We start from the raw sequence: 25,551 nt of genomic DNA on the forward strand, positions 1-25,551 counted from the left end.
GCTGTACACAGCTACTTAGCCACAAGGCGAGACTCGGGAAAGAAGGAGTACAATTTAACCCTGGGAGAACAAATTTTCGTAGAATAGTTCATGGACTCTATATATAGAGTCCCTAAGTGCCAGAAGAGCAGAATCCCCCCTCAAGTGACCCCATTTTGGAAATTAATACCCCCATGTGGGAATTTGTCAACAGGTGTAGTAACAATTTTGACTCCATGGGTGCTTTCCAGAAACAAGCAGCAGTGGATGTTACTGAGTGAAAATTGCAAATCTACTGTTGTAGTGCCCGTACATTATTCCCAGCTTGTGTTTCTGGAGACATGGACCCCGTAAATTAAGCGGGCACTCATCGCTACAGAAATGCCCAACATGTGGTACTAAATGTGGTTTAGGCACACTGGGGCTCAGAAGCAGAGAAGGCCATTTGGATTTGGGAGCACAGAATTCACTTGATTTCTTTTGTGGGGTGAGGAGCCATTTTACTTTTCCAGTGCTACCTGTAGCGTGGAAGCCCCCTATATTTCCACTGACATTTGACAGATCTGAGTGGGGACTTACTTTTTTTGTGCATTGAGTTGAAGCTTTTATTGAGAACATTTTACGTAACATTTAGGATTTAGGATCACATTTATCCTGGGGTTTTACATTATTATTATTATTTATTAATATTATAGCGCCATTTATTCCATGGCGCTCTACATGTGATAGCACAAACAGTTACAGTAAATTTTGAACAATACAAGTCGGCGACTAGTACAGGAGGAGCGAGGACCCTGCCCGGGTTTACATCTAAGGCCCACTATCAGTATTTGGTCAGTATTTTTTCTCAGTAGTGGGAGACAAAAGCAGGTGAAGAACAGTCAGAAAAAAGGTATAATAGAAACAAGTCATCAATTCTGCATTTATCACCCTCTCCTGGTTTTGGCTACCACTCCTGACAAAAATTACTGACCAAATACTGATAGTGGGGCCGTGGCCTAAATCTCCGATTCAGATGAAACCCCTGAGGGATCCATTCACTATAATGAGGCAGCAGAGTTACTCCGGACTCCGTCTGGCCTCTGTTCAGCAGTGTCCTTCTTTTCAGTGGTGCACAAAACTATGGCCAACCATGCTTTTATGCACGCTTAAAAAGATGGACACCGCCGGAACATAGGCCAGACTGCATCCACAGTGTCTTCATCTGCCTCAGGTAATCTTCAGCCGGGGTTCCATCTGAATCACTTATTTCAGAGATTTACATGGAAACCCCAGTGTAAGCGCTCAGCGTAAAGGGCAAAATAAATGTGAGACGAACCTTAATGAGATTTTTGGGAGGCAGAATGAACATACCAGCAGGTGAAGAATTGGTTTTATTTATTTTTTATACTCCGTTCCTCGTGCGGTATAAGTGATTAGACAACTTAATTCTTCAGGTCGGTGCGATTACAGCGATAACAGATATTGTTTTTTATGTTTGGCTGCAGTCACACTTTAAAAAATGCTTGTGTACAAAAACAATTTTTTCTATATTTGTGTCGGCAGAGTCATGTCATGGCTTGTTTTTTGCAGGACGCGTTGACGTTTTTATTGGTACGATTTGGGGCACATAGCATTTTTTGATCACTTTCTATTCCGTGTTTTAGGAGACAGAATGAATAAAAGCCAGCAAAAGAATTGTTTTTTTGGGAGTTTGTCTTTCACCAAGTGGTAAAAGTGATGAGAGGTTTATTGTTCGGGGCAGTACGATTACAGCAATGCTGTACTTTTATATATATATTTTTTTTTATGTTTTGCTGCTTTTACTCAATACAAACAATTTTTTAGAAAAAATAATTGTTTTTGCATCGATTTATTCTGAGAGCTATAGCTTTTTTATTTCTCTGCTGATGGAATTGTGTGGCGGCTTTTTTTTTTCACGGGACAAGATGGTGTTTTCAGCCATACTATTCTTACTTACTTTTGACTTTTGATTGCGTTTTATTCCACTTTTTGTTTGTTGGTATCATGAAAAAGCATAGTTTTTTGCCACATTTTTTTTTCTTTTACGGTGTTCACTGAAGGGGTTAACTAGTGTGACAGTTTTATAGATCAGGTCGTTCTGGTCGCAACGATACCAAATATGTGTACTTTTTATGTGGTTCTTTTTTTACATAATATTTTTTCTTTTTGTGTCTTCTTTTTTTTTTTTTTTTTTTTTGTAATTTTTTAAAATATATTTTTACAATTTTTTTAAACATATATTTTTTACTTTATATAGCTGGTATAATCTATTGCAATTCACCAGCACTGCAATGTATTATACCTGTCAGTACTACACTGACAGAATGCCTGTTAGTCCATGCTCCTGGCATGGTCTAACAGGCCACCGTAGCTGACAGATCAGGGGGCACCGATCAGAAGGGAGAAGGAGCCACGTCCCTCTCCCTGCCTTTTTAAATGCTGCGATTGCTATTAATTGCTCCATTTAGAGGGTTAAACACCCGGGGGCTGGCTGTGACAGCCTGGTCTCGGCTGTCACTTAAGCCGAGTTTCCTGTGCGGGCACTGGAGCTCCAGTGCCCTCATGATTTCCAGGATGTACTGGAACGTTCAGTGTCGGGGGTTAAACTTAAAAAACAGAGGCATACTCACCTACCAGCAGCCCCTTTAATCCAACTCGGGTGACAACGGAGATCTCTTACAGCTCAGGAATCACTGTCTTTTCCAATCGGAAGTCACAATACCGCCCACCAAAAGCTGCAGACGTCAGGTAACATGACAAGCGCCTCATTAGATTTTTCTCTGATGACACACTATTTTAGTCACCTGACCACTGCATAGGGCTGCTGGTAGATGATTATGTGTTCATTTTTTATTTTAAAAGCATGAATGCCTAATTTTTTTTTATTTTTCCTGGGTTGGACAACCCCATTAACTCACTTTGTCTTAAAAATTATATGTGGAACACCTTTATAGTTCTTTATTGGAAAATCCCTTTGAATAAAACTTTATTTTTAAGAATTTATCTTCAGTATTAAAGTGATGGCAAAAAGTTTGAGATTCTGGATTGACTGTATGAAATCTCCGGAGTCTAAATCTATGTACCTAAAGGAAAACTGTCATGGATTAGCTATAAATAATAGTGATGACCTTTAGTTGTTCAGCGGATTTGAGTGAAGTAATGTGTCTCCAAAGAGGATTCTTTTGGAGGGAGGATCATGACAGGAGAGATTTGAACCTTTTCATATTTGAAGGGCATAAGGGATTGTATGTCCGGAAAATGTTGCAGGAACCAATTTGTTTTTTCATTCACGTGCATTGTGTTAACAGCAGTCTTTTTTTTTTCCCTTTACATCTCCAACTTTTTGGAAGATCTCAAACACAAGCAAATATATAGTAACAGACCATATGTTTAGTAGCACTTCAAAACAATCACTTCTAAATGCGCTTTATTAACATCTCACTACAAAACCATGGACTTAAAAAAGGGTTTATCTTATATTTGATTCAAATGCGGCCTCTTTTTTTCTTGGTAGGTTTCATCTTTCCATTTCAAACATGGGTGTGGGTATTCACTTCCATTCAATCAAAAGTTTTTCGAATTTACTAGTGTATTTTATATAAAAAACTGTGTTGTTTCTGGGCCTGGATTTTTAATATTGGACTCAATGTTTCTTTTTTCTACAGAAAGCCACAAGGATATATTCTGCAGTAGACTCATTGGGCCTGATTCATTAAGACTGGAATTTGTACGCCAGTCTTAATGATGAGTGTTCAAGATGAAGATGTTCAAAATTAATTAAGAGGCGCATGCCACTTAATAAGTTAGGCACATCTTCTCACTCTTGTGTGCCTTGCCGTAAATTTAACCCAAGTCAGGGACTGTAGAACATTTCTGGATTAAGTTACGCTACTAAAGAGTTTGCCGGGCGGACTTCACCACACCCTGTCCTGCCCGTGCCACTTTGGCAGATCTGGCTGGAACTGGCAAGAAAACAACAGAATTTGCTAGATTTTCCTCAACTTCCACCAATTTTGCAACTTTTCAAAGTGTTTTATTCCATAATTCTGGTGAAAACCTTGATGAATCTGGGCCACTGCCTTATCATTGTCCACAGGAGAGCTTGCTGGACCTGACAAAGGTCATTGTGAAGTGAGGGGGTGGAGGAGAGATTTTACGTAGTGATATTTTGCTTAATACACTGGCCTTTAACTGGCTAGTCAATACCTTGCAATGGGGTCAGCTGCTTTACGACTCGTTTTTACTTGCCTTTCACAAATTGGCTGACCAGGCTCTCAAGATAAAGCAGCCCATAACTGTTCATAGTGCTGACAGGAGGCACAGAATTTTACCATTTTTAACAAAAACAGTTTTGTTATTCGGACTGACAAACATGATGAACGATGATAACACATTTGTCATATATCAAATATTAAGAACATTTTGAAAATGATCCACATAGAAAACCATTAGCTGGTTATCATTCACATATAATGATTAAACTATTATGCAGATCCCCAGAGAAAAATTTGCAGCATATCATAAAACACTCTTAAGTGCATCGAGAATTGATGGAAAGCTATCAAAAGAAATGAGCGATTTATTAGCTGTATTATCTGTATGTCTTTGTCTAGCGTAGCCAAACTATTATCTATAACTACTGGATGTTGAGGCATCGATGGAGTCTGTCAGGCATAAATCAGGCCGGGTTATCTTGGACAATAAACAATTAAATAAATTGAATTCATTGACAAAGTGAAAAATGTAGTTAAAAAGAAAATCTAATAATCTGTCAGAGTAAATCATTTGCACCAACACTAAACAAGATTTGAAAACGGGGCCTTAAATCTGCCTCAAATCAAATCAGAGGCTGAACTTTGGTGATCCCGTACAAACAGGCACCGAATGATAAGACCTGCTAACTTGCTGCTTTTCAGGGTTCATTACACTCATGTGTTTTGGTGGTAGAGAATCGGTAACTGTCTGCAGGATGACAGGTGTATAATATATCAATTGAAGCAGCATTGTTCTTCACACAATCTTACTTTATTTGGCAGGTCTGACAAGTACGTTCATCCTAATCTGAGAAGCAATAAAAATAACAGCGCGTTTAGCTGGTCAACCATTTGATAAAGTGTTTGGATGTTGGTTACATTAGTTTTATAACTTGAAAATACAACACCTTTACATTTCTCAAATTTAGTGATTCATGGGTCTAGGATGTAGCTGGCTATAGCTGCTGAGATCAATCAGCCACCGGAGTAATGTCTTAAAGTATGATTACTTGTAATCACTTGTTTTTCTTTCACAAAAAGTGTTTTAACCATTTTGCTGCCATGGGTTTTGGAACAATTTTGTACATTTTGATTTGCACAAATCAAATTTGAATTATAAAAGTAATGTCAAATCATTTTATGCCTCCATATTAATCCAAACTATAGGTCATAAATATAATCCTGGGGAAACCCCATTAAGGTGATTGAAGCATCTTTCGGCCGACATCCATCTTGTGTATGTTGGTCTTTATATAGCAGATGGCTTATATCCCATGAGAATAAAAGTTTGGAGTTGCTTAAGTTCAACATGCTTGATCCTTTTTTCCTCTGTAATCTGTTAAGAGACAGGACGCCACCATTAGATCACAAATTTATCTAATGTGTATTGACATCTTAAAAAAATGAAACATAATTTCACCAGAAGTGCTCAAACAACGATCTACTTAAATTCCGCAATTTTCCTGGACTTTATATGGTAAACCTAAAATCACGGTAAATAGTCATTTTGTGATTTTGTTTTTCTCAACCTAGGTGCCCTTGTGGCCAACTTCCTGACATCTGATCTTGATAGTTTTTCATATTTAAAGAATATATCTGCTGAGGGACATCTTTACAATGCATTTAACTTGGTCGCAGCAGATTTCAAGTAAGTTCCCTCAGTTATCATGACATTTTGTCAATATATCCTGTAAACTTATCAGGGGGGATCATCATTTCTTGGGAAAGATGGACAGCATACAAAGTATTTAACTTTTACACACAGGATTTCTGTTTTAAACTGGCATCAACCAACTTTGTTTTGGTCTCTTTTTACCATTTTGTCTTTGGATTGATGTTGTTCTTTAAAGAGATTGTGCCATCACAAAATGACCTATTGTTTAAATTTTATGTTAAACATATTTTTTTCTATATTCTTTTTCTAATTATATTTTCCATATCCTATATATCACCTGAAATATTGAAATCTACTGTATATGTTGAAAAAACTTTTCATTTTCGCTTTGGCTACTAAACCTAATAATAGGCTGACACTTTTTGTTCTGTAGAAATTACTTTTCGGTAGTCATCAGAGCTGCCAATCTACTTTTTAATTTTTTCAGGACAACTGGACCAAAGTTCTGGAATGCTTTAAATTTTTTGCGGACATATACTGCACCCCTTAACAAAGGCATTGTCCCCAGGCCACACCCTCAAAACGGCCAAAAAATGTAAAAGTTTGTTAAGGCATTTAAATAAGGACAAAAAAAACTTTTGGCATACTGTCTGCAACTTTATAGACGGCCGGCAAACCAATTGTGCTATGTCCAACATTATAGTGGTACTGTGCAATATTTTTTACACATTGCAGGGTTTCATCTATCTGATAGCCGCTTGGATATGAACCGGCACGGGATTTTTATATCAAAACAGCATAAAGTTTATTGTCCATCATAAACTTTACTGCTCCAAAACAAAAACAGCCTATCTCCAGTACAAGTGAATAACATTAACGGTCCTTTCTTCAGGCAACAAGTGAAACTAGTTAAATGTAGCAGCCTCACCAATCTCAGTCTGTAGCTGCTCCAGCAGTTTAAACATATTCACCAGGCAAACACACCTCTGTTCAGCTTCAGCACAACTCCACATTGCTGAGCTAACCCAGCTGCTGCTGTTAGGCCTGTAAGCCCCAGGCTGGATTATGAAAATTACCTTTTCTACCCAGACTCTTTTGGTTGCTCCTAAATCCCAGACCCAAAATCCAGTCAAGTTAAAACTTTCTCAGTAACCTAGTGTTACCGGTACAGACTTTGTTACTGAAGCCAACCACCTCGGTAACACATATCTGCCATGCAGGACCTTACCTCCTGTTTTCTTACAACACACACACATATGTCTATACAGTGGCATGTAAAGTTTGGGCACCCCTGGTCAAAATTACTGTTATTGTGAACAGCTAAGCAAGTTGGAGATGAAATGATCTTTAAAAGGCCTAAAGTTTAAGATGACACATTTTCCTTTGTATTTTAGGCAAAAAAAAATATTTATATATATATATACATATATATATATATATATATAAATTATAACATAACATACCATTTTTTACATTTTAAAAATTACACTGTCATCTCCTTAAGAAAGGCCAGGTGATGCAAATTTCCCAGCTTTATAAAATCCCAGCCTCCTCTAACCTTGTGCCAAAGAACAGCAGCAATGTGTTCTTCTAAACAGCTGCCTAGCACTCTGAAAATGAAAATGGTGGAGGCCCACGAAGCTGGAGAAGGCTATAAGAAGATAGCAAAGCATTTTCAAATTAGTCTTTCCTCAGTTCGAAATGTAATTAATAAATGGCAGTTAACAGGAACAGTGGTGGTCAAGATAAGGTGTGGAAGAACAAACAACATTTCAGTGAGAGTTGCTGGTAGGATTGCTAGAGAGGCAAATCAGAACTCCCTCTTGGCTGCAGAAGACATTCAGAAAGATTTAGCAGACTCTGGAGTTGGGGTACGTTGTTCTACTGTTCAGAGACACCTGCACAAATATGGCCTCCATGGAAGAGTCATCAGAAGAAAACCTCTCCTGTGTCCTCACCAAAAAAATCAGCGTCACAAATATGCAAAAGAAGTGTTGCGCCCTTGAAGAAGCCCACGCTTCCAAGGGCCTGGCTTGAAACTTTAGCTTTGTCTTCCTGTTATTACTTTGCTGCATTCTGGTCATGCTTTTCTGTTTGTACAGCACATGTCAGGCATTTTATCGAATGTGCAGTAAAAGATCCAGAACATTATTTTTTAAAATCACGGATGTGGTTAAATTTTCTGCCACACTCTACTGACGGCAGGGGAAAAAAAACTTGTTTTAAATTCACTAAATTTATGGACTGTTCATTGTTACAGAAGGAGTTACAATGATGGGTAAAACCATTCACGGTAGGTAATGTCACAGCTCACCTACTTCCCTGCATAATGATTTCTGCACATGTCGCAGAGCATGTCTGAAAAAGTTTACCTATAGAAGTCATAGCCATTTTTTACGTGAAAATTCACAGAATTATAATAAACCTCATAATATGGAAGGCACACTCATTGAAATACAGTTGCACATGAACTGTTCTAAAAATATATAGATTACATCCATTGTACACATCTATTGGCTGCGGGAAACAGACGATCGATGTACTTGGCCTACTGCGCCAGTCCAATAGACGACAAAGTACTGGAATGTTAAGGGGCGGACACAGACTGTAGTGGGCCCCTGTGCAAGAAATTTTTGAGGGCCCCCCCTGCCCTTCATAAGGCAACAAAGTTATGTAAACATAACCCCCCCCATGTGCAGCTCTCATCCCCCCATGTGCAGCTCTCACCCCCCCCCGTGCATCTCTCATCCCCCCCCGTGCATCTCTCATCCCCCCCGTGCATCTCTCACCCTCCCCCGTGCATCTCTCATCCCCCCCCATGTGCATCTCTCATCCCCCCTAATGTGCATCTCTCATCCCCCCCATGTGCATCTCTCACCCCCCCATGTGCATCCCTCATCCCCCTGTGCATCTCTGATTCCCCCCTGTGCATCTCTGATTCCCCCCACTCCTAGTTAATTAATTGTATTTAAAAAAAATAAAACTTGTTATACTTACCCCCATGCGATCCCTGCAGAATCCTGGCGCTCGTCCACGTCGCTGCCACCAGGTTCTCCTGACGTTCGGCCATGTGACAGCGCCACATACATAGCCATCAGCTTTTGTTTTGGCCAAAAGATTTTTAAAGCCACCACCACGATAAGGTAGACTCTTCCGGCCGGGCCCTACTCTAACCTATTAAAATTTTCTTAAAATATCCAATACTCTTTTTAGATATATTTTTATTTAGTTTTCTTTAAGGGAATGTGTCATATACATTTTTTTTTTTAAATGACCAATAATACCACATACAGGGAATACCGCCACACCATGACCAGACCACATATTACCACAACATAGCGACCGAATAATACCACACAGAAGGGAGAAAAACTGCCACACAATGACCAGACCACATATTACCACCACATTACTAATATTACCACCACATTACTAATATTACCATAAGTGTCATTATACACGGGAGCTCTATACATGGTATGTATAATGTAAGTGTCCAGGTAATCTAGTGATCACCAGTGACATTATACACAGGAGCTCTGTATATAGTGTCAGTGTACAGGTAATACAGTGATCACCAGTGACATTATACACAGGAGCTCTGTATATAGCGTACAGTAATACAGTGATCACTGTATTACCTGTACACTGACACTATATACAGAGCTCCTGTGTATAATGTTACTGGTGATCACTGTATTACCTGTACGCTATATACAGAGCTCCTGTGTATAATGTCACTGGTGATCACTGTATTACCTGTACACTATATACAGAGCTCCTGTGTATAGTGATCACCAGTGACATTATACACAGGAGCCCGGTACATAGTATATAGTGTAAGTGTACATGTAATACACTGACTCACTGGTGACGTCTCTAGGTGAAGTCCTTCAGCTACGCTTTTCTCCTTCATCCAGCACAGACCGCCATCACGTCTCTCGTCTCTGCATAAAATAACAGTTATCTAGAGCACATTCCCCAACTTCTACATTACGCAGCTGAATACAGACGTGCATCCACCATCAATATATGGTTAGTTATTATGCAACCTACCATTCCAAATATAAATTGTAATCCACCACGGTGCCCCCATTAACTGTAAATAGGCACTTAATATATAATTTAATTAGAACCTCTACTCTCTCCGCCAATTTGTTACCAGTTACACTCCTGCATCCGCAACGCCCTCTTCTCTATACTTCCTGCTCCCCGCATTCATTATTTACATGCACCCCCTGCCCCAATTCATTATATCATGTCCGTGCTCTCCCCACCCCATCATCATTTACTCTCCCCCACCCCACATTCATTATGTGCAGCTCATTATCCCCCTACTCCCAATTCCCCCATGTGCAGCTCATTTTCTCCCAATTCCCCCATGTGCAGCTCTCATCCCCCCCTTGTGCAGCTCTCACCACCCCCCCATGTGCACATCTCTCACCCCCCATGTGCATATCTCTCATCCCCCTCCCCCACATGTGCCCCTCTCTCATCCCCCCATGTGCATCTCTCACCACTCCCATGTGCACATCTCTCATCCCCCTCCCCCACATGTGCCCCTCTCTCATCCCCCTCCACCACATGTGCACCTCTCTCATCCCCCTCCACCACATGTGCACCTCTCTCATCCCCCTCCACCACATGTGCACCTCTCTCATCCCCCTCCACCACATGTGCACCTCTCTCATCCCCCTCCACCACATGTGCACCTCTCTCATCCCCCTCCACCACATGTGCACCTCTCTCATCCCCCTCCCCCACATGTGCACCTCTCTCATCCCCCTCCCCCACATGTGCACCTCTCTCATCCCCCTCCACCACATGTGCACCTCTCATCCCCCTCCACCACATGTGCACCTCTCACCCCCCTCCACCACATGTGCACCTCTCACCCCTCTCCCCCACATGTGCACCTCTCTCATCCCCCTCCCCCACATGTGCACCTCTCTCATCCCCCTCCCCCACATGTGCACCTCTCTCATCCCCCTCCCCCACATGTGCACCTCTCTCATCCCCCTCCCCCACATGTGCATCTCCCATTCCCCCCACTCCTAGTTAATTGTATTTTAAAAAAAATAAAACTTGTTATACTTACCCTCATGCGATCCCTGCAGAATCCTGGCGCTCGTCCAAATCGCTGACACCAGGTTCTCCTGACTTCTGGCCATGTGATGGCGCCGTCACATGACCGGAAGTCAGGGGAATCATGAAGGCGGTGCCGCAGGAGCGCAGCGCTGAGATGTCCCGGACTCGGCGCTTAGCATGGGGCCGGGGGCCCCATGAGGAGAGAGACGCACAAGAGGGGGGCCTCCAACGGGGCTCCAAGGGGGCCCCTACCGGCCGGGCCACATACTGGAGTCAGGGCAGTCATGCCCTGATGGCGGCCCTGCTGGAGGGGCCCCCTCTCCCTCGGGGCCCCCGTTCAATGAACTGGCTGCACGGGCGGTAGTTCCGCCCCTGAATGTTACTCAAAGAGTCATTCCTACATCATTGTGGCTGCTGTAAAGTATATCTCTAAATACTGTCAATAGTAGTTAAGGCAAAATGGTTGTCCCTAAATTCATGCAAAAGAAAAGATTTGAAAGCAGTCAACTTTGCAAAACCTTATCAAGTACTTGACCAACCATCTTAACCTGACTACATTCTGGGACAGTAACAAAATAAGAAATATGCATCAAGAGAGACGGAAACCAACAGCCCTGATATACTGAAAAAAGACACTTGAGAAGGCCCATTTCTTTATTTTTTTTTTAACCCTGCTGAAAATAGTGTTGCTGATTTGTTAAATCTTCTGGAAAGCTTCAGAAATGTGGTCATATCAACAGTATCTGAAAATCTTCATGTACTTATGCTTGTATTCCCATGTTAATGTTCCACACTGATTATGGCTGATTCTTTGATGTTTTCGCTCTTTGATATGAAAGTTGATTTAATTTCAGTGGCTGCAGACAGGTCTGTCACTTAACTTCACTTTCAGAACATGCAGAGATGCCAGACGAGTGACCTGTCTTTCTGTAAGCGGAGTAGCTAGCAGTAGCTGAAGATTTCTGAACTTAGACATAGTTAGCTCTGTCATGCAAATAATCTAGGGATGTTTCTGGCAAGTTGACTTGATCTCCTGTGACTGTAATAAATTCTTGAGTTGGTCATGCATTTTTGTACTCTCTGCTTGTACATGGTTTTCCACATGGTTTTATTCTAGCACATAGGCCTATGTGCTAGAATAAAACACTTATAAGTCTGCAGTCACAGAGAATGACTGCTGACTTATCGATTTGGACCAGACAACCCTTTAAGCATAATTACTTTATGGTCTACAGTAGTGGAGGGGTGGTGCTAAATTTCCTATTGTCTTAAAGTAGTGGTGGGGATTAAAGGCCATTTTTCTGGTGGTCTTTAGTAATGAAAGGGTTAATACAGCTTTTCTTGTTTTTTCTAGTGTAGTATTAAATTAAAGGTAATTGATTTATTCTGATAACTCCTGTCTTCCAAGTTAACTCTTAAATTCTGAATACTTTGTTTTGTCTTTATTTTTTGATATTTCTTAAATATAGCAAATACTTCTGACTGGGGATAGGCTCCATCATTTTAACGCATTGCTAAAAATCACTGTGCTATCACTGTCCATTAAAGAAGTTGTCTGACCACAAAATCCACATTTTTTTAAGCTAATCTGTGCTGTATTGGAATATACAACACTCCTATAAATTTTGTTTTTTTGTTTCTGCCTTTTGTTCCTCCTGAATTTCACTTCATTCCCTGCACCCACTTTGTTTACCTGCGGCTCTAGCAAACTTGACATTTCTCTGTGCTGTATTATCTAACCTCACAGCCAGAGCTGGCACTGCCCGGCCTCAGTATCCAGCACCAACTTCTGCCCGCCCACTGCTCCCTCCAGTATTGGAAATAACATACCGTGTTTCCCCAAAAGTAAGACACCCCCGATTGTAAGACGTATCGGGGGTTTCAGGGGGGCTCGGCTAATATAAGCCGTACCCCGAAAGTAAGATGTATGTCTTACTTTCGGGGAAACACGGCCGTCTCCCTCTCATCTAGCTGCGCGCCGCCTCCTGCCCACTTCCGCGTCGCCCCCCCCCTTCATACGTCACCGCGTCTGCCGCCTCCGTCTGACCCACGCCTGCGCCGTCCCCCTCTCCATACGTCACCGCGCCGTCCCCTGCACTTGTCTCTGCCGCCTCCTGCTTAAAATACGGTAATGCACACAGTATTACATCAGTAAAACATACACACTGGCATACTGGGGTATCATCTGCTGTATGTAACCCAGTGGGTATCAGCAGGTGTCACACTGGATTAAATACAGCAGGTGGTACTGTATCACACTGGGTTAGATACAGGTATAGGTACAGGTTTGCACTTTGCTGTGCCCACATGAGCTGTTTGACGGCTTAGGACGCGCCTATGCAAATTTACTCGGGCACGTCCCTACTCCAAAGAAACCTCCCCCCCCCCGCCCGTCACAGAAGGTAAAATGCATATACACTAAAAAAACACATTTTACACAGTTTTTTTAGCTGTCAGTGCCCCTTTAACTGCGGGATGCGGACGGTTAGAGCGGGATGAGCGGAGGGATGTGGAGGCTGCGGGAGCAGCAGTAATGTTTTCCGTGGTCCATCAGGACAACATACAAAAACACGCTGTGTGGGATACTGTATGGGGCTGTAACCCTATGGGAGACTGTGATACAAGCAGTGCTTATACCGTATGCTATATTTTAGGCCCTAGACATGAGCGCTTCCGGTTCCAGTGGTAAAAGGAAGAGTTACACCGTGGAGTATAAAAAAGCGATTGTCGAAGAATCTTGGGGCAAAAATGTAGTGCAGTTCTGCAAGGAGAAAATGCTGGATCACCGACTGGTCCAAAAATGGCGTGCAGAATACACTAACCTGAGTGAAAAAGTGGAGAGCGGAATGGCTAAAAAGCGCAAGATTGGATGTGGTCGGCAACCAATGTATACAGAGCTGGAAAGCCTAGTCTCTGAGTGGGTTGCAGACAGGAGAGCAAAGACATTGGTGGTGACCAGGGCTCAGATTCAGGAATATGCCCTTGCAGTGTCGCCACAGTTTGACATTTCCCCTGAACAATTCAAGGCATCACAGCACTGGGTGGATAACTTTCTTGAACGCAATGACCTGTCTTTGAGAAGATCCACAACCCTCTTTAGGTTGGAAGATGCTGAGATTGTTAAACGTGCATTAGCCTACAAGAAGTTTGTGGATGACATTGACTTCTCTAAATACAGTCTTTGCAACATGGTCGCCATGGACAAAACTGCCGTGTTCATGGGCCAAGCAGCTCAAACCACCATTGATCAACGAGGTGCCTCCTCAGTGTACGTTCCCTCCACCGCTTATGAAAGTGCACGTGTCACCTGCATTTTAACGATTCGTCTGGATGGCACTAAAGCAACACCGCTACTCATTGCAAAGGGCAAAAAGGAGAAGATTGAGCGGGTTTCTGGCATTTATGTGCTGGAAACTGAAAAAGCCTGGGCCACACAAGATGTTATAAGAAAGTGGCTTGATTTAATGCTGCCGCTTGTAATGCGCGGGAACAAAAGAGGGATGCTGATCTGGGATGCAGCCAGCACACACCATGCCAAAACCATGAAAAACTTCCTTCATGAGCGGAGAATCGACCAAATCATGATTCCTGCAGGGATGACGGCTTATCTTCAGACTCTCGATATCGCCATTAACAAGCCGTTCAAGGACTATCTGCGTGTGGAAATCAATGACTACATTGAAAACCGAATGGAGAGAAATGTACGTGGGAACTTTGTGAAGCCCAGACTGTCAGAGATTGTTAACTGGGTGAAGAATTCTTGGAATAAGATCACTAACACCTGCGTTGCAAATGCACTGCTGTAACATACCTGGCGGCGTCCTTGCATAGTGGTCCATCTCCCACTGTGCAAGAGCGCGCACTTGATCTCCTGTCCAGAATGTCTCTCTGGCTTCCCTCCATGCTGTCTGTTTGTGTCTGTTTCTGCTGCTTAAGGGCGGCGCCCGATCACTTCCTGCTTTTTGTACCTGCTGTGGGTCACACCCCTTGTGCGTCCTCAGCCTATTGCTGTCTGTCACCTGGTATATAGCTCAGCTGCTCCAATCAATCCCTGCCTGAGCATAGTGTTTCATTCAGTGTGTGCTTGCACTCTGAAGGTGCCAGGTCCTGTTCTGTGTTCTCTTGTCTGCCTATCCTGGAGGCTGTATTTCCAGGCCTGTCTGAACACGCTCCTAGACTGTTCCTCCTGCCTTCTAGGGGCCGATTACCTAGACCCGCTCCTGTATCTTGTCTGTCCTGTCTGAACACGCTCCTAGCCTGTTCCTCCCGCCTTCTAGGGGCCGATTACCTAGACCCGCTCCTGTATCTTGTCTGTCCTGTCTGAACTCGCTCCTTGCCTGTTCGTCCTGCCTCTCTGGGGGCCGTATTCCCAGACCCGCTCCTGTATTCCGCTGCAGTGTCGGTCTCCTCCGTACACTCAGTTCCAGTCTGAACTCTCTCCTATCCTTTACCTGTTTTGCCTCTATGTCCGTTCCCTTCCTTTTTCTGCAGAGTCTGAACTCGTACCTAACTCCTGCTTGTTGTCTCTGTACTCCCGTTTGTGGTCCACTCGCTACTTCACTGCAAGTACCCTGTGGGTATCTGGCTCTGCCTTTCCCTTCCTGTCTGTTCCGTGTGAACAGAGCCCTGTCCCCCCTGCTCAGCCTTGCCTGCTCTGACTCCTTTGCTCACCGCTCCGGCGGTTCTAGCCTGCTCTGACTCCTTTGCTCACCGCTCCGGCGGGTCTAGCCTGCTCTGACTCCTTTGCTCACCGCTCCGGTGGTTCTAGCCTGCTCTGACTCCTTTGCTCACCGCTCTGGCGGTTCTAGCCTGCTCTGACTCCTTTGCTCACCGCTCCGGCGGTTCTAGCCTGCTCTGACTCCTTTGCTCGCTGCTCTGGCAGCCTTGCTCCGCTCTGACCCTTTTGCTCACTGCTCCGGCAGTCTTGCTCCGCTCTTATCCTTTTGCTCACTGCTCCGGCAGTCTTGCTCCACTTTTGCTCACCGCTCCAGGCGGTCTCGTCCTGCTTTACTCTTGCTCACTGCTCCGGCAGTCTCGCTCAGCTCTGACCCTTTGCTCACCGCTCCTGGCGGCCTTGTCCTGCTCTACTCTTGCTCACCACTCCAGGCGGTCTTGTCCTGCCCTGTTCTCGCTCACCTCTCTGGGCGGCCTCACTCTGCTGTGTTTGTCCGCCACATCTGCGGTTCTGTTCCTGAGTCCCAGTGTGTACTGGGTCCTATCCCGCCAGTGTCCCTACCTGCTAGTGCCTCCCTGTCTGCACTCTAGCTGTGCTTGCCTGTACCCCTCTGCCTGTATTGTTCCTGAGTCCCAGTGTGTACTGGGTCCTATCCCGCCAGTGTCCCTACCTGCTAGTGCCTCCCTGTCTGCACTCTAGCTGTGCTTGCCTGTACCCCCCTGCCTGCATACCCGCCTGCCTGCATACCAGTCGTGCCTGCCTATACCCACCAGTCTGTGCGCCAGCCTAACCAGCCTGTTCCTGTATTCCCCTGTGTGGGTCAACAGCCGTGTCCGGGGTCTGTCCTGGAGTAGCACCTGGTCCCTCTGCTCGGTTCCTCCTTGGTGCACTGGTGTCGTATGCCGTCGTGCGACCCTGGTCGGATCGGGTGAATACCTAGTTACGCCCCTCCAGGCATTCACTCTCCGGCACGGTCCAGTGGAATCACTACATATACACGCACACGCCGCTCAGCCCGGGCGTGTGCATTACAACTGCGAGCTGGCTACCTGGACAAAGCCTGCTCATTTCAGGACAGTGCCGTTGCTACCCATGAGAAATATGGGCCAATGATTCGGCAAGAAATGTCGTCCCGAGAGTCCCAAGAAAATCCACAGGAACCTAAGAGTGTGGATGTTTATGATGATATTCCTGAGGATGATGACATGGTTGTCATGGAATAAATCTGTTTTATCTTCCAGTATTCCACTGTTCGTTCTTACCATTTTTCATTGTTTTACATGTTATGCAATGTTGTAACAAGACATTCTTGGCACTTCCTTTTATAAAACTGTTTTGTGGTGAATACAATACTGTTCAGGTTGTTAATAAATGTTAATTTTATGGTTAAAACAAAAAATTCGACAATTTTTTTCCAATATAAGACATACCCCGAAAGTAAGACATAGTGGGGCTTTTGGGGATAAAAAGAAAGTAAGACACTGTCTTACTTTCGGGGAAACACGGTAGCAGTGTCCTCATCTGTGGAAAGCAGCACAATCACTGCACTCCACATATATACATATATACCACATAATACACCTCAGCTGCTGCAGAACCTCAGTCTATGGTGATATGTGTACATATATGCCACATAATATCCCTCAGCTGCTGCAGAACGACAGTCTATAGTGATATGTATATGTGTGTATGTATATATATAATATGTATATACATGGCGATGTGTCTATAGATGGATGGATGAGGGAGAGAGGGATGGATGGAAGAGTGAGGGAGTTATGGATGCACACAGCACACTATACTCACCTATGTAGAAGCCTATTCCTTCCTGGTTCCTCCAATCAGCTGAGTCATTCCCCTGCTGCATTTCACTGTGAACTGCAGGGGAGACTGGAGCAGAAGGCAGGGGGAGGGTCTGGCAGAGCCTGGGGTGGTGTCTGTTCTGACATCAACCACTAGTCTCTGCCAGACAGGAAAACTCTAGTGGGGAAATGAGCAGCTCCTCCAGAATCAGGAGAGAGCTGCTCACATGACTAGGTATGCTATCTAGGACACCATGCAGAATTCTGACAGGGAGTATATTACAAACTGTCAGCATTCTGCAGCCTAAATACACACACAAATTATAAAGGAAGCCCGGAGAACCCATTGAGTGATAGGTCTCTCCCTGTGTGCGTGTATAGGGAAAGACCGGTCAGTCACTGGCAGCGGGCGGGGAGAAGCTGTTGGGGACCCAACTGTCCAATTAGTCTCTCGTGAGGCTTGGTCCCCAGTGGCTATTAAACTATATTTCTCGTTCATCTCATTGGAGGTAACCGCACCATGGGGACAGTTTGCTGCCACCTGTAGGCTGACACTATTATTCAAAAAGAAAAAATGGAATGCAGACTTCATATATTTAATACTTAATTAAACTTTAATGATTAATGAAAATTCGTACATAATTAAATGATTACAAAAAACATAAAACAGAGGTAGATATAGAGAGGATAAAAAGGTCACCCGAGGAACGAAGCAGGTAAGTATGGGGTTTTAATGATATTAATGCACAGCCCCAAATATGGAATATTTTCAACCTAGGAATATATTTCAAGGGAGCCACTAGGAAAATGAACCCCCAGTTCATACAATATACATAATTGGTGTAAACAATTTACAGAGAATCAAAAATAAAGTGCTTGTGCGGAGAATCTCACACTAGATCACTCCTTTTGGATAATAGTGGCAGACTAGCAAAATAGCACGGTACCCATAAAGTGCATAATAATCATCACTTACCCATAAGTATGAGCGCAAGTGTGGTGTTCCCTGGGGACAACCCCGACCCCGTTTCACGTTAGTTTTTTCAAAATAGAGGTATACCACCTGTCTTAGGTTAGGCGCTAACTATTTTTGCTTTCTGTTTTTCAGATATATGTCTCTGGATAACAGAGTTTAATTGTGCACTCTGTTTCACCTACATAGCGCCGGAGAGTAAAGGCTGTAATTGTTCAGTCTGTATCATCTTGCGTCGGTGTGGCCGGACCAATGTACCTTGACACTGTCTGTAGTCAGGTAATAGGGTGGAGGTCTGTAAGCCCACTAGCTCTTGCCTACCGCTCCGCATAGCGTGCGTGTGCTTGGAGCAGAAGTTAAAGGGATCTGGATTTTCAGGACAGATGAGTATAACCCTGTCATGAGCCTTTTTTCCCTTCCCCGCTCCTCCTGTTCCCCAGTCGTCTCCCCCCTCTATTCCTTTTGCTTGGGGTGGTGGTTACCAGTGTACAACTCCGGGGAATAGAAGGGGAATGGTCCTTTTGCAGGTGCCCGGTTCTGTTACTGGCTGTTCTACTTGCCCTATCTAAGCTCCCTTTGGCCTTTACTGGTCGGGGTTAGACAGGTCGGTGGCCTGGAGTGGGACCGTGCTGCACAGTTACCTCTGTATCTGCGGGCGTGTCTCTCTCTCTGCGGTCCAGATGGTTGCAGGCCAGACACTGTTGGTACGGGTCTGGTTACAGAAGGCTGACCGCAAGTGTGTGGCCGTTGGAGCGCTCAGCCAATCATTGGGCGGGACGTTTTGAACCAGTCAGCGGCCTTCTTTCTCCCGGCCTATCAACGTGGTTGGTGCTTCAGGCATTCAACAGCGGTGTCTTGGCACACCAGGTTCCCGCCCGTCTGGCTCCACCCCTTCCTCCTTACATCGCCGCACTTTTTAAGTGGTGTGGGGCACAGAAGCACCTTGCATCTTCCGTCTTCCTCTTCGTGGGGTAGCGAGCTCACGGGGAACAGATTCCTGCAACATGGATATGGTAGGCTGTTGGCTACTGGGGACTGATGCTAAGTGCTCGAACAGTTTTATGTCACTGTTTAGTGGTTTCTTTCTGTTTTTTCTTTATCACTCATAATGTCTGAGTCTAGTGAGAACCATGCACGCCCATTAACGCAGCCTGCACTTGTCGCTTGCTATGCTCTTGTATCTTGTAATAGTAAGTTTTCCATCTGTCAGTCTGTGGCCTATTGTACTGCCTGTACCCCTCTTGTTTCATTACTGGTAGCCGCCCAGTGGACCTCTGTGACATCTGAGGAAAATATGGACCCTCCTGCTTGGGCTCATGATATAGCTCAGTCTCTAGCTGAACTAACCAGGGTGTCCAGGACATTTGTTACAGTTGTGGAATGATTTCTGGTGACTACTACTGCCCAAGGAGCTCTGATCACCACTGCAAGTGAATCGGATCCTCCAGCCTCACCTCACCAAAATGGGCAGTCGTGAAGGCGGTCCCAGCGGCCTCAGGTTACCTCCTTGTCCCGGTCACCTTCACAAAGGAGGCTCCCAGATTCCTTTTCCTCTTTTCAAGGGATTTTCTCCCCTCAGCGCCCAGAGTCTAATTCTAGTTCGGAGTCCATTTTAGATCATCAGGTGGGAAAGCTAAGGGAGATGGACACATGGTGTCGGCTGTTGACACCTCTCTGGGAGTGACAGCTGTTCTGCCCCCTCCTGTTACTGAAACAGGTTTTTTTTAGGAGCGTAAGCACTTGGCTAGATCCTTTTCTAACCATGAGGAATTTACAGAGGTTTTACAGAGAACGTGGGAATACCCAGACAAACGCTTTCAAAAGCGTAATTGTATGGAGGAGTTACATCCCTTTCCAGCCGAGCTGGTGGCCTCTTGGTCTACTCCGCCGGTGGTAGACACTCCAGTATCTCGCTTATCTAAGGTTATTACTCTACCTCTTGCGGAGGTTGCAGCACTTAAGGACCCCATGGATAGACGCATAGAAACTGTGGCGAGGTCCGCTTTTGAAGCGGCAGGTTTTGAATTTGCTCAGCCTTTTCTGTCACTTGGGTATCCATGGCGATGACGGCGTGGGCTAAGCATTTGCGACACACTTTTTTGGCTGTTTCCCAGGAATTGGAATTAACTGTGACCGCGGATCAGATTGTGCAGGCAGGAAAGTATCTCTGTTAACATGCGGTGGAGTGCTCTGCCCAGGTAGCAAGTAATTGCATGGCAATTCACCGCATGCTGTGGCTCAAGCTGTGGAGGGGGTGGACCTAGCTTCAAAAAGATTGCTGACAGGACTGCCATTCCAGGGGTCTCTCTTATTTGGAACCAGGCTAGATAAGATAATTTTAGAAGCTACAGATGGCAGAAGCACCCTGCTTCCTCAGTCCAGAGCCAACCGTACTTTTCGGAGACTTGAATCCTTGCAGGGCCGTCCCTCTCGTCTTTTCCAACACCGGACAATTTGGGTTGGTGGGTTAGACCAAAGGTCTCGCAGGAGAGCTACCCTTAGACCAACACCCGTCAGACGCTTTTCTGTATCAGGGGCTAGACCCTCCGGGTCTAGAGGCAACTGGAGGGTCAATGCTTGATGGGCGGCCCCCACTTGGGAGGCCGCCTCTTCCTTTCTCTGGAGTCACGGCTTGGAGCAATCAGTGATCTTTGGATCAGGGAGGTCATGTTTACGGGATACAGAATAGAGTTCACCACTCTACCTCAGGATTGTTTCTTTTGCTCTCGCCTTCCCAGGTCTCCCAGCATGAGAGTCAGTTTCGAGCTGGCGATAGCTTCGGCAGGGGTGATTGGTGGTGTTCCTATTTCAAAGCGCTTCAGGGGGATTTATTCAAACTTATTCGTGATTCCCAAAAAGAACGGCTTGGTGCAGCCTATTTTAGACTTAAAATTCCTGAATAAATGGTATCTGTTTCTTCGCTTCAAGATCACTCTGGTCAGTGATCGCATCCATGGAAGCCAGGTAATTCTTCGGTAGTTATTCGGGACGCTTATAAGCATGTACCAATTTTCCCAGCCCATCAGCGATTTCTTCACTTTACAGTCAATCAGTTCAGGGCTCTCCCATTTGGACTGGCCCAGGGTATTCACGAAGATTCTGGCCCCTGTTATGGCGCTGCTACGGAGATAATTGTTTTCCCCTAGCTGGACGATATTCTTGTCAAAAAGATATCCTTTGCTCAGAATATAGAGAGCCTGCAGATTGTTCTACAGACTCTGGAGCAATTTGATTGGCTTGTCAACAGAGCAAAGTCTATTTTGGTTCTGACACAGCGGCTGCGGTTTCTGAGAATGGTGTTCGACACCATTCAGACGTCAGTATTTCTTCCATCAGTATTCTCTTCGGTCTTCCATCAGAACTTTGAAACGTCCGGGCAGGCACTCCCTTCAATATTCCTTGAAGGGCCTAGGAAAGATGTTGACGATGTGTGAGGCAGTGCCTTTTGCTAAATTTCGGTCAAGGCCTCTACAGACCACACTTCTAGCCTGTTGGGACAGATCAATATAGTCCCTGAATCGGCCTGTTCTCCCTCTCCGCTGTCGCCAGTCTCTCAGGTGGCGGTTAATGTCACCCCTGTTAACTCAAGGTTGCTCTTTTCGTCCCATTCAATGGCAGAAGCTCACCACAAATGCCAGCATTTCCGGCTGGGGAGCAATCTTGCATCACCTGACGATCGGGGGAGTCTGGAGCAGTCAGGAGAGACTTCTCTCAATCAATGTGCTGGAGTACAGGGCTGTCCTCTGGCTCTTTTACATTGGCAGCACTTAGTCCAAGGATTGCTCATCTTCCATGGCGGAGGTTGCAGGGATTTTGGAGTGGGCAGAGGAGGACAAGGTTCCTCTAATGTCTTCAGTTCATATACCAGGGGTAGACAACTTGGAGGCAGACTTTTTAAGTTCCCAGCAGCTACCCGCATGAAGGTGGGCTCTTCACTTGGAGGTGTTCAGGCAGATTTGTCGGCAGTGGGGTACACCGGATGTCGATCTATTAATAACCAGACAAAACCACAAAATGCCAAAATTTGTGTCAAGGTGCCGGAACCCTCAGGCGATTGCAATCTACGCCCCACTAATCTCTTGGTCCCAGTTTTCTCTGCCTTACCTTTTTCTACCTCTACTGCTGCTACCCAGACTTCTCAAGAAGATCAGGGCAGAGGGTATTCTAGTCATTCTGATTGCTTCAGACTGGACTTGGATTGCTTGATATTCGGATGTTATCAATCTTCTGGCAAATGTCCCATGGACTCTACCGGACTTTCTGTCCCAGGGTCCGTTCTTCCATCCGAATTTATGAGCACTCAATTTAACGGTGTCTCTGTTGAAGCTGCGATTTTAAGGGTAGCAGTTCTGTCTGAATCAGTCATGCAGACTATTATAAGAGCCTGGAAGCCATCCTCATTGTGAGTCTACCATCGCACTTGGAGGGCTTATTTTAGTTGGTGTGAGTCTACCAGTACTTCGCCAATGTCTTTTTCCTTGCCAGCGCTGCTTTCCTTCCTACAGTCTGGACTGGAGGCAGGGCTGGCGCTTAACTCCCTCAAAGGTCAAATGTCCGCCCTGGCTATTCTGTTTCAGAGGGATTTGGCATCTAAACCTCAGGTTAAGTCTTTTCTCCAGGGCATTGCGCGTGTTAGGCCTCCCTGTCGGACTCCCCTCGATCCTTGGGATCTGAATTTTGTTTTGGAGGCTCTTCAGTCTCGTCTATTGGAGAGATCTCTACACTTTTTCTTTCTTATAAGGTAGTTTCCTTATAGCCATCCATTTCATTAGGAGGGACTTGGAGCTTGCGGCTCTGTCTTATCCCGCTCCTTACCTTATTCTTCATCAGGATAAGGTAATCTTGAGGCCAGTTCCGTCTTCTCTCACTGCCTCATTCAGGCGTTCTGATTCCTTGTTTTTTTATACCAGAGAGCCTTTGTCGGGGTCAGGCCGCTTCTAAAGCAACCATTGCTCTCAGGATCAAGACTATTATCCAGGCATATAGAGCTAAGGCCAGGATGGCCCCATTTAGGATTAGGGCACACTCTACGCAGGTGGTGGGAATTTCCTGGGCGGTTCGTCATCAGACATCGGCTTTGCAACACTGGAAAGCAGCAACTTGGGCATCGGTGCATACATTTTCTAAGTTTTACAGGAACCACACTTTTGCCTTGGGAGATGCAAGCCTTGGTAGGAAGATATTACATGCGGCAGTAACCCAGACTTCCGTTAGCGTTACGACGGAGGACTAGGTGGTAACAGTATATTTAATTTTTTCCCATCCTAGGGACTGCTTTATGACTTCCCATGGTTCTGTGTTCCCCAATGAGACGAACGAGAAAAGTAGATTCTTGGTACTCACCGCAAAACCTGTTTGTCATAGTCTTCATTGGGGGACACAGCTGCCTCCCTTGATTGCCTGGTTGGGTGTGCAGTTATGTTTCTTCTTGCTTGAATTATTTTCTTTTCTCCTCCTACTGCTTTCTCACAAAACCGAGGAAGCCTAGTTGCAGCAGACGAGGTATAGTCTCCTGGTGAGGAGCAAATTTTAGTTAAATGCAATAATAGTGTCAGCCTCCAGGTGGCAGCAGACTATGCCCATGGTTCTGTGTCCCCTAATGAAGAGTATGAGAAACAAATTTTACGGTGAGTGCTAAAAATCTACTTTTTCCTCTGAAATCCTGCAGCATTTCAGAATCAAACATACCTGGCTGAAATGGTACAGCCAGTGGATCGAGTACATGTATCGGCTTTCAGGTTCCCTTTAAAAAGCTTAAATCTCAACAATCTTTTTTTTAAAATTAATATCATTATATTCTGGCAGTCTTAAAAAGTAATAGCTTCCATGCAGTAATATAAAACTGGCTTTGAAAACGCTTTCAAATCACTTGTTATGGTTTGGATTGAATTCTATAGAAAAAAAAAATCTTACTTCATAATGTGTATGCGTAGCCTTATGCTTACACGATCCATCCTCAAGACCACAAGTTTCTTTGCTGACATCTAATCTGTTTTGTGCTGCCACTAACCAATTATTTAGAAAATCCATTCGACAAACTACGTATAGCTAAAGCCAACTTCACACTAGTGTAATGCTGAAACATTTGTGCCCGTATTACAGCTGCCCAAATAAGTCCTGGATCAATCAAATGTCTAATAACTAGAGATGGCTAGATCAATTTGCAGGACTCCGGTCCAGAGACTACTGACCTGGCCAATGGATCACGGTCCCGAAAACCGATCCACCTATCTACTAATAACTCAACTCATCGTAGGAATGTGTACATATTTGAAATTGACCTTATACTGTTCAGATACTTGATAGATAAACAGCATTAGGCACAGTGCATCATTATATTGACAATATATTTGTATTTTTTTTTTACTAAAAAATGAATTTATCTGCTCTACTTGTGGCTGTTCGTCTGATGATGCCAACATCTGCCAGCAAAGATGCGGGCTCAGGAAGCTGAGCCCGCATCAAAGACATGGATTCGACATACCAGTATGTCATAAGTCTGTAAAGGGTTAAAAAGGAGCATTTACCAATTTAAAACTGGCTACTTCATGGAATATTGGCTGCTGAGCTGAATACAACATTTTTATTTTTAAATTTCTCATCTCCCTTGCGAAGATATTAGCTAGTAAAGATAATAGCTTTACCCTCCTCACTGCCGACACCTACTTTGATGTTGCAAGCAGGGAGGGAAGTGGAGCAAAGCTTTGTCATTACAAACATCTCCTTCAGCTCTCCTCTCACAGTGGTCAGCTATACTCTAATGCCCCCATATTAGAATACCATCAAGTATTTGTTTTTAAAAAACTAGTTTGTTGTCACGGGTTTACAGCGACAGAAAGGGGCCAGAAGACCGCGGTGTCTGATTCCACATACTCCTGCACTGATTAGAAGCACTTCCATCATATTAAACGGTGCTGATTTCTGATAGCAGTGCAGGGGTTAAATCTGTAAAGTTGAAAGGCTCTGAAGCTTTGATGGTCTCAGCTGTTCAGTGTTGGCCACTCCTCTCTGCTATTTATTCTCGCCTCTGGCAATCAGGATTGCCAGTGTTAGTTTTGTTCTGCCTGGTGTAGAGTTGGAGGTGTTTGTTGAGGAGGCGTTTGGAATGTTGATCTAAAGACTATTGCTTGGTGATTTCTCTGTGTGCATATCCTCATCCTCTT

General features: G+C 44.6%; 1 protein-coding gene across 6 annotated transcripts in view; it reads left to right on the forward strand.

Moving 5' to 3' along the window:
* Positions 1-25,551, forward strand: part of TANGO2 (transport and golgi organization 2 homolog) — a 336,367-nt gene that overhangs the window by 181,830 nt on the left and 128,986 nt on the right. For all 6 annotated transcript variants that reach the window (XM_073675716.1, XM_073675747.1, XM_073675738.1 and 3 more), the window contains one exon: positions 5,769-5,883. In XM_073675716.1, the coding sequence (XP_073531817.1) occupies positions 5,769-5,883 (115 nt within the window). The remainder of the gene's footprint in view (positions 1-5,768; positions 5,884-25,551) is intronic.

Source organism: Phyllobates terribilis, unplaced genomic scaffold (genome assembly GCF_046119375.1).
Source record: "Phyllobates terribilis strain yellow unplaced genomic scaffold, ASM4611937v1 Scaffold_1__5_contigs__length_1240528914, whole genome shotgun sequence".
In the NCBI taxonomy this organism is placed as follows: Eukaryota; Metazoa; Chordata; class Amphibia; order Anura; family Dendrobatidae; genus Phyllobates; species Phyllobates terribilis.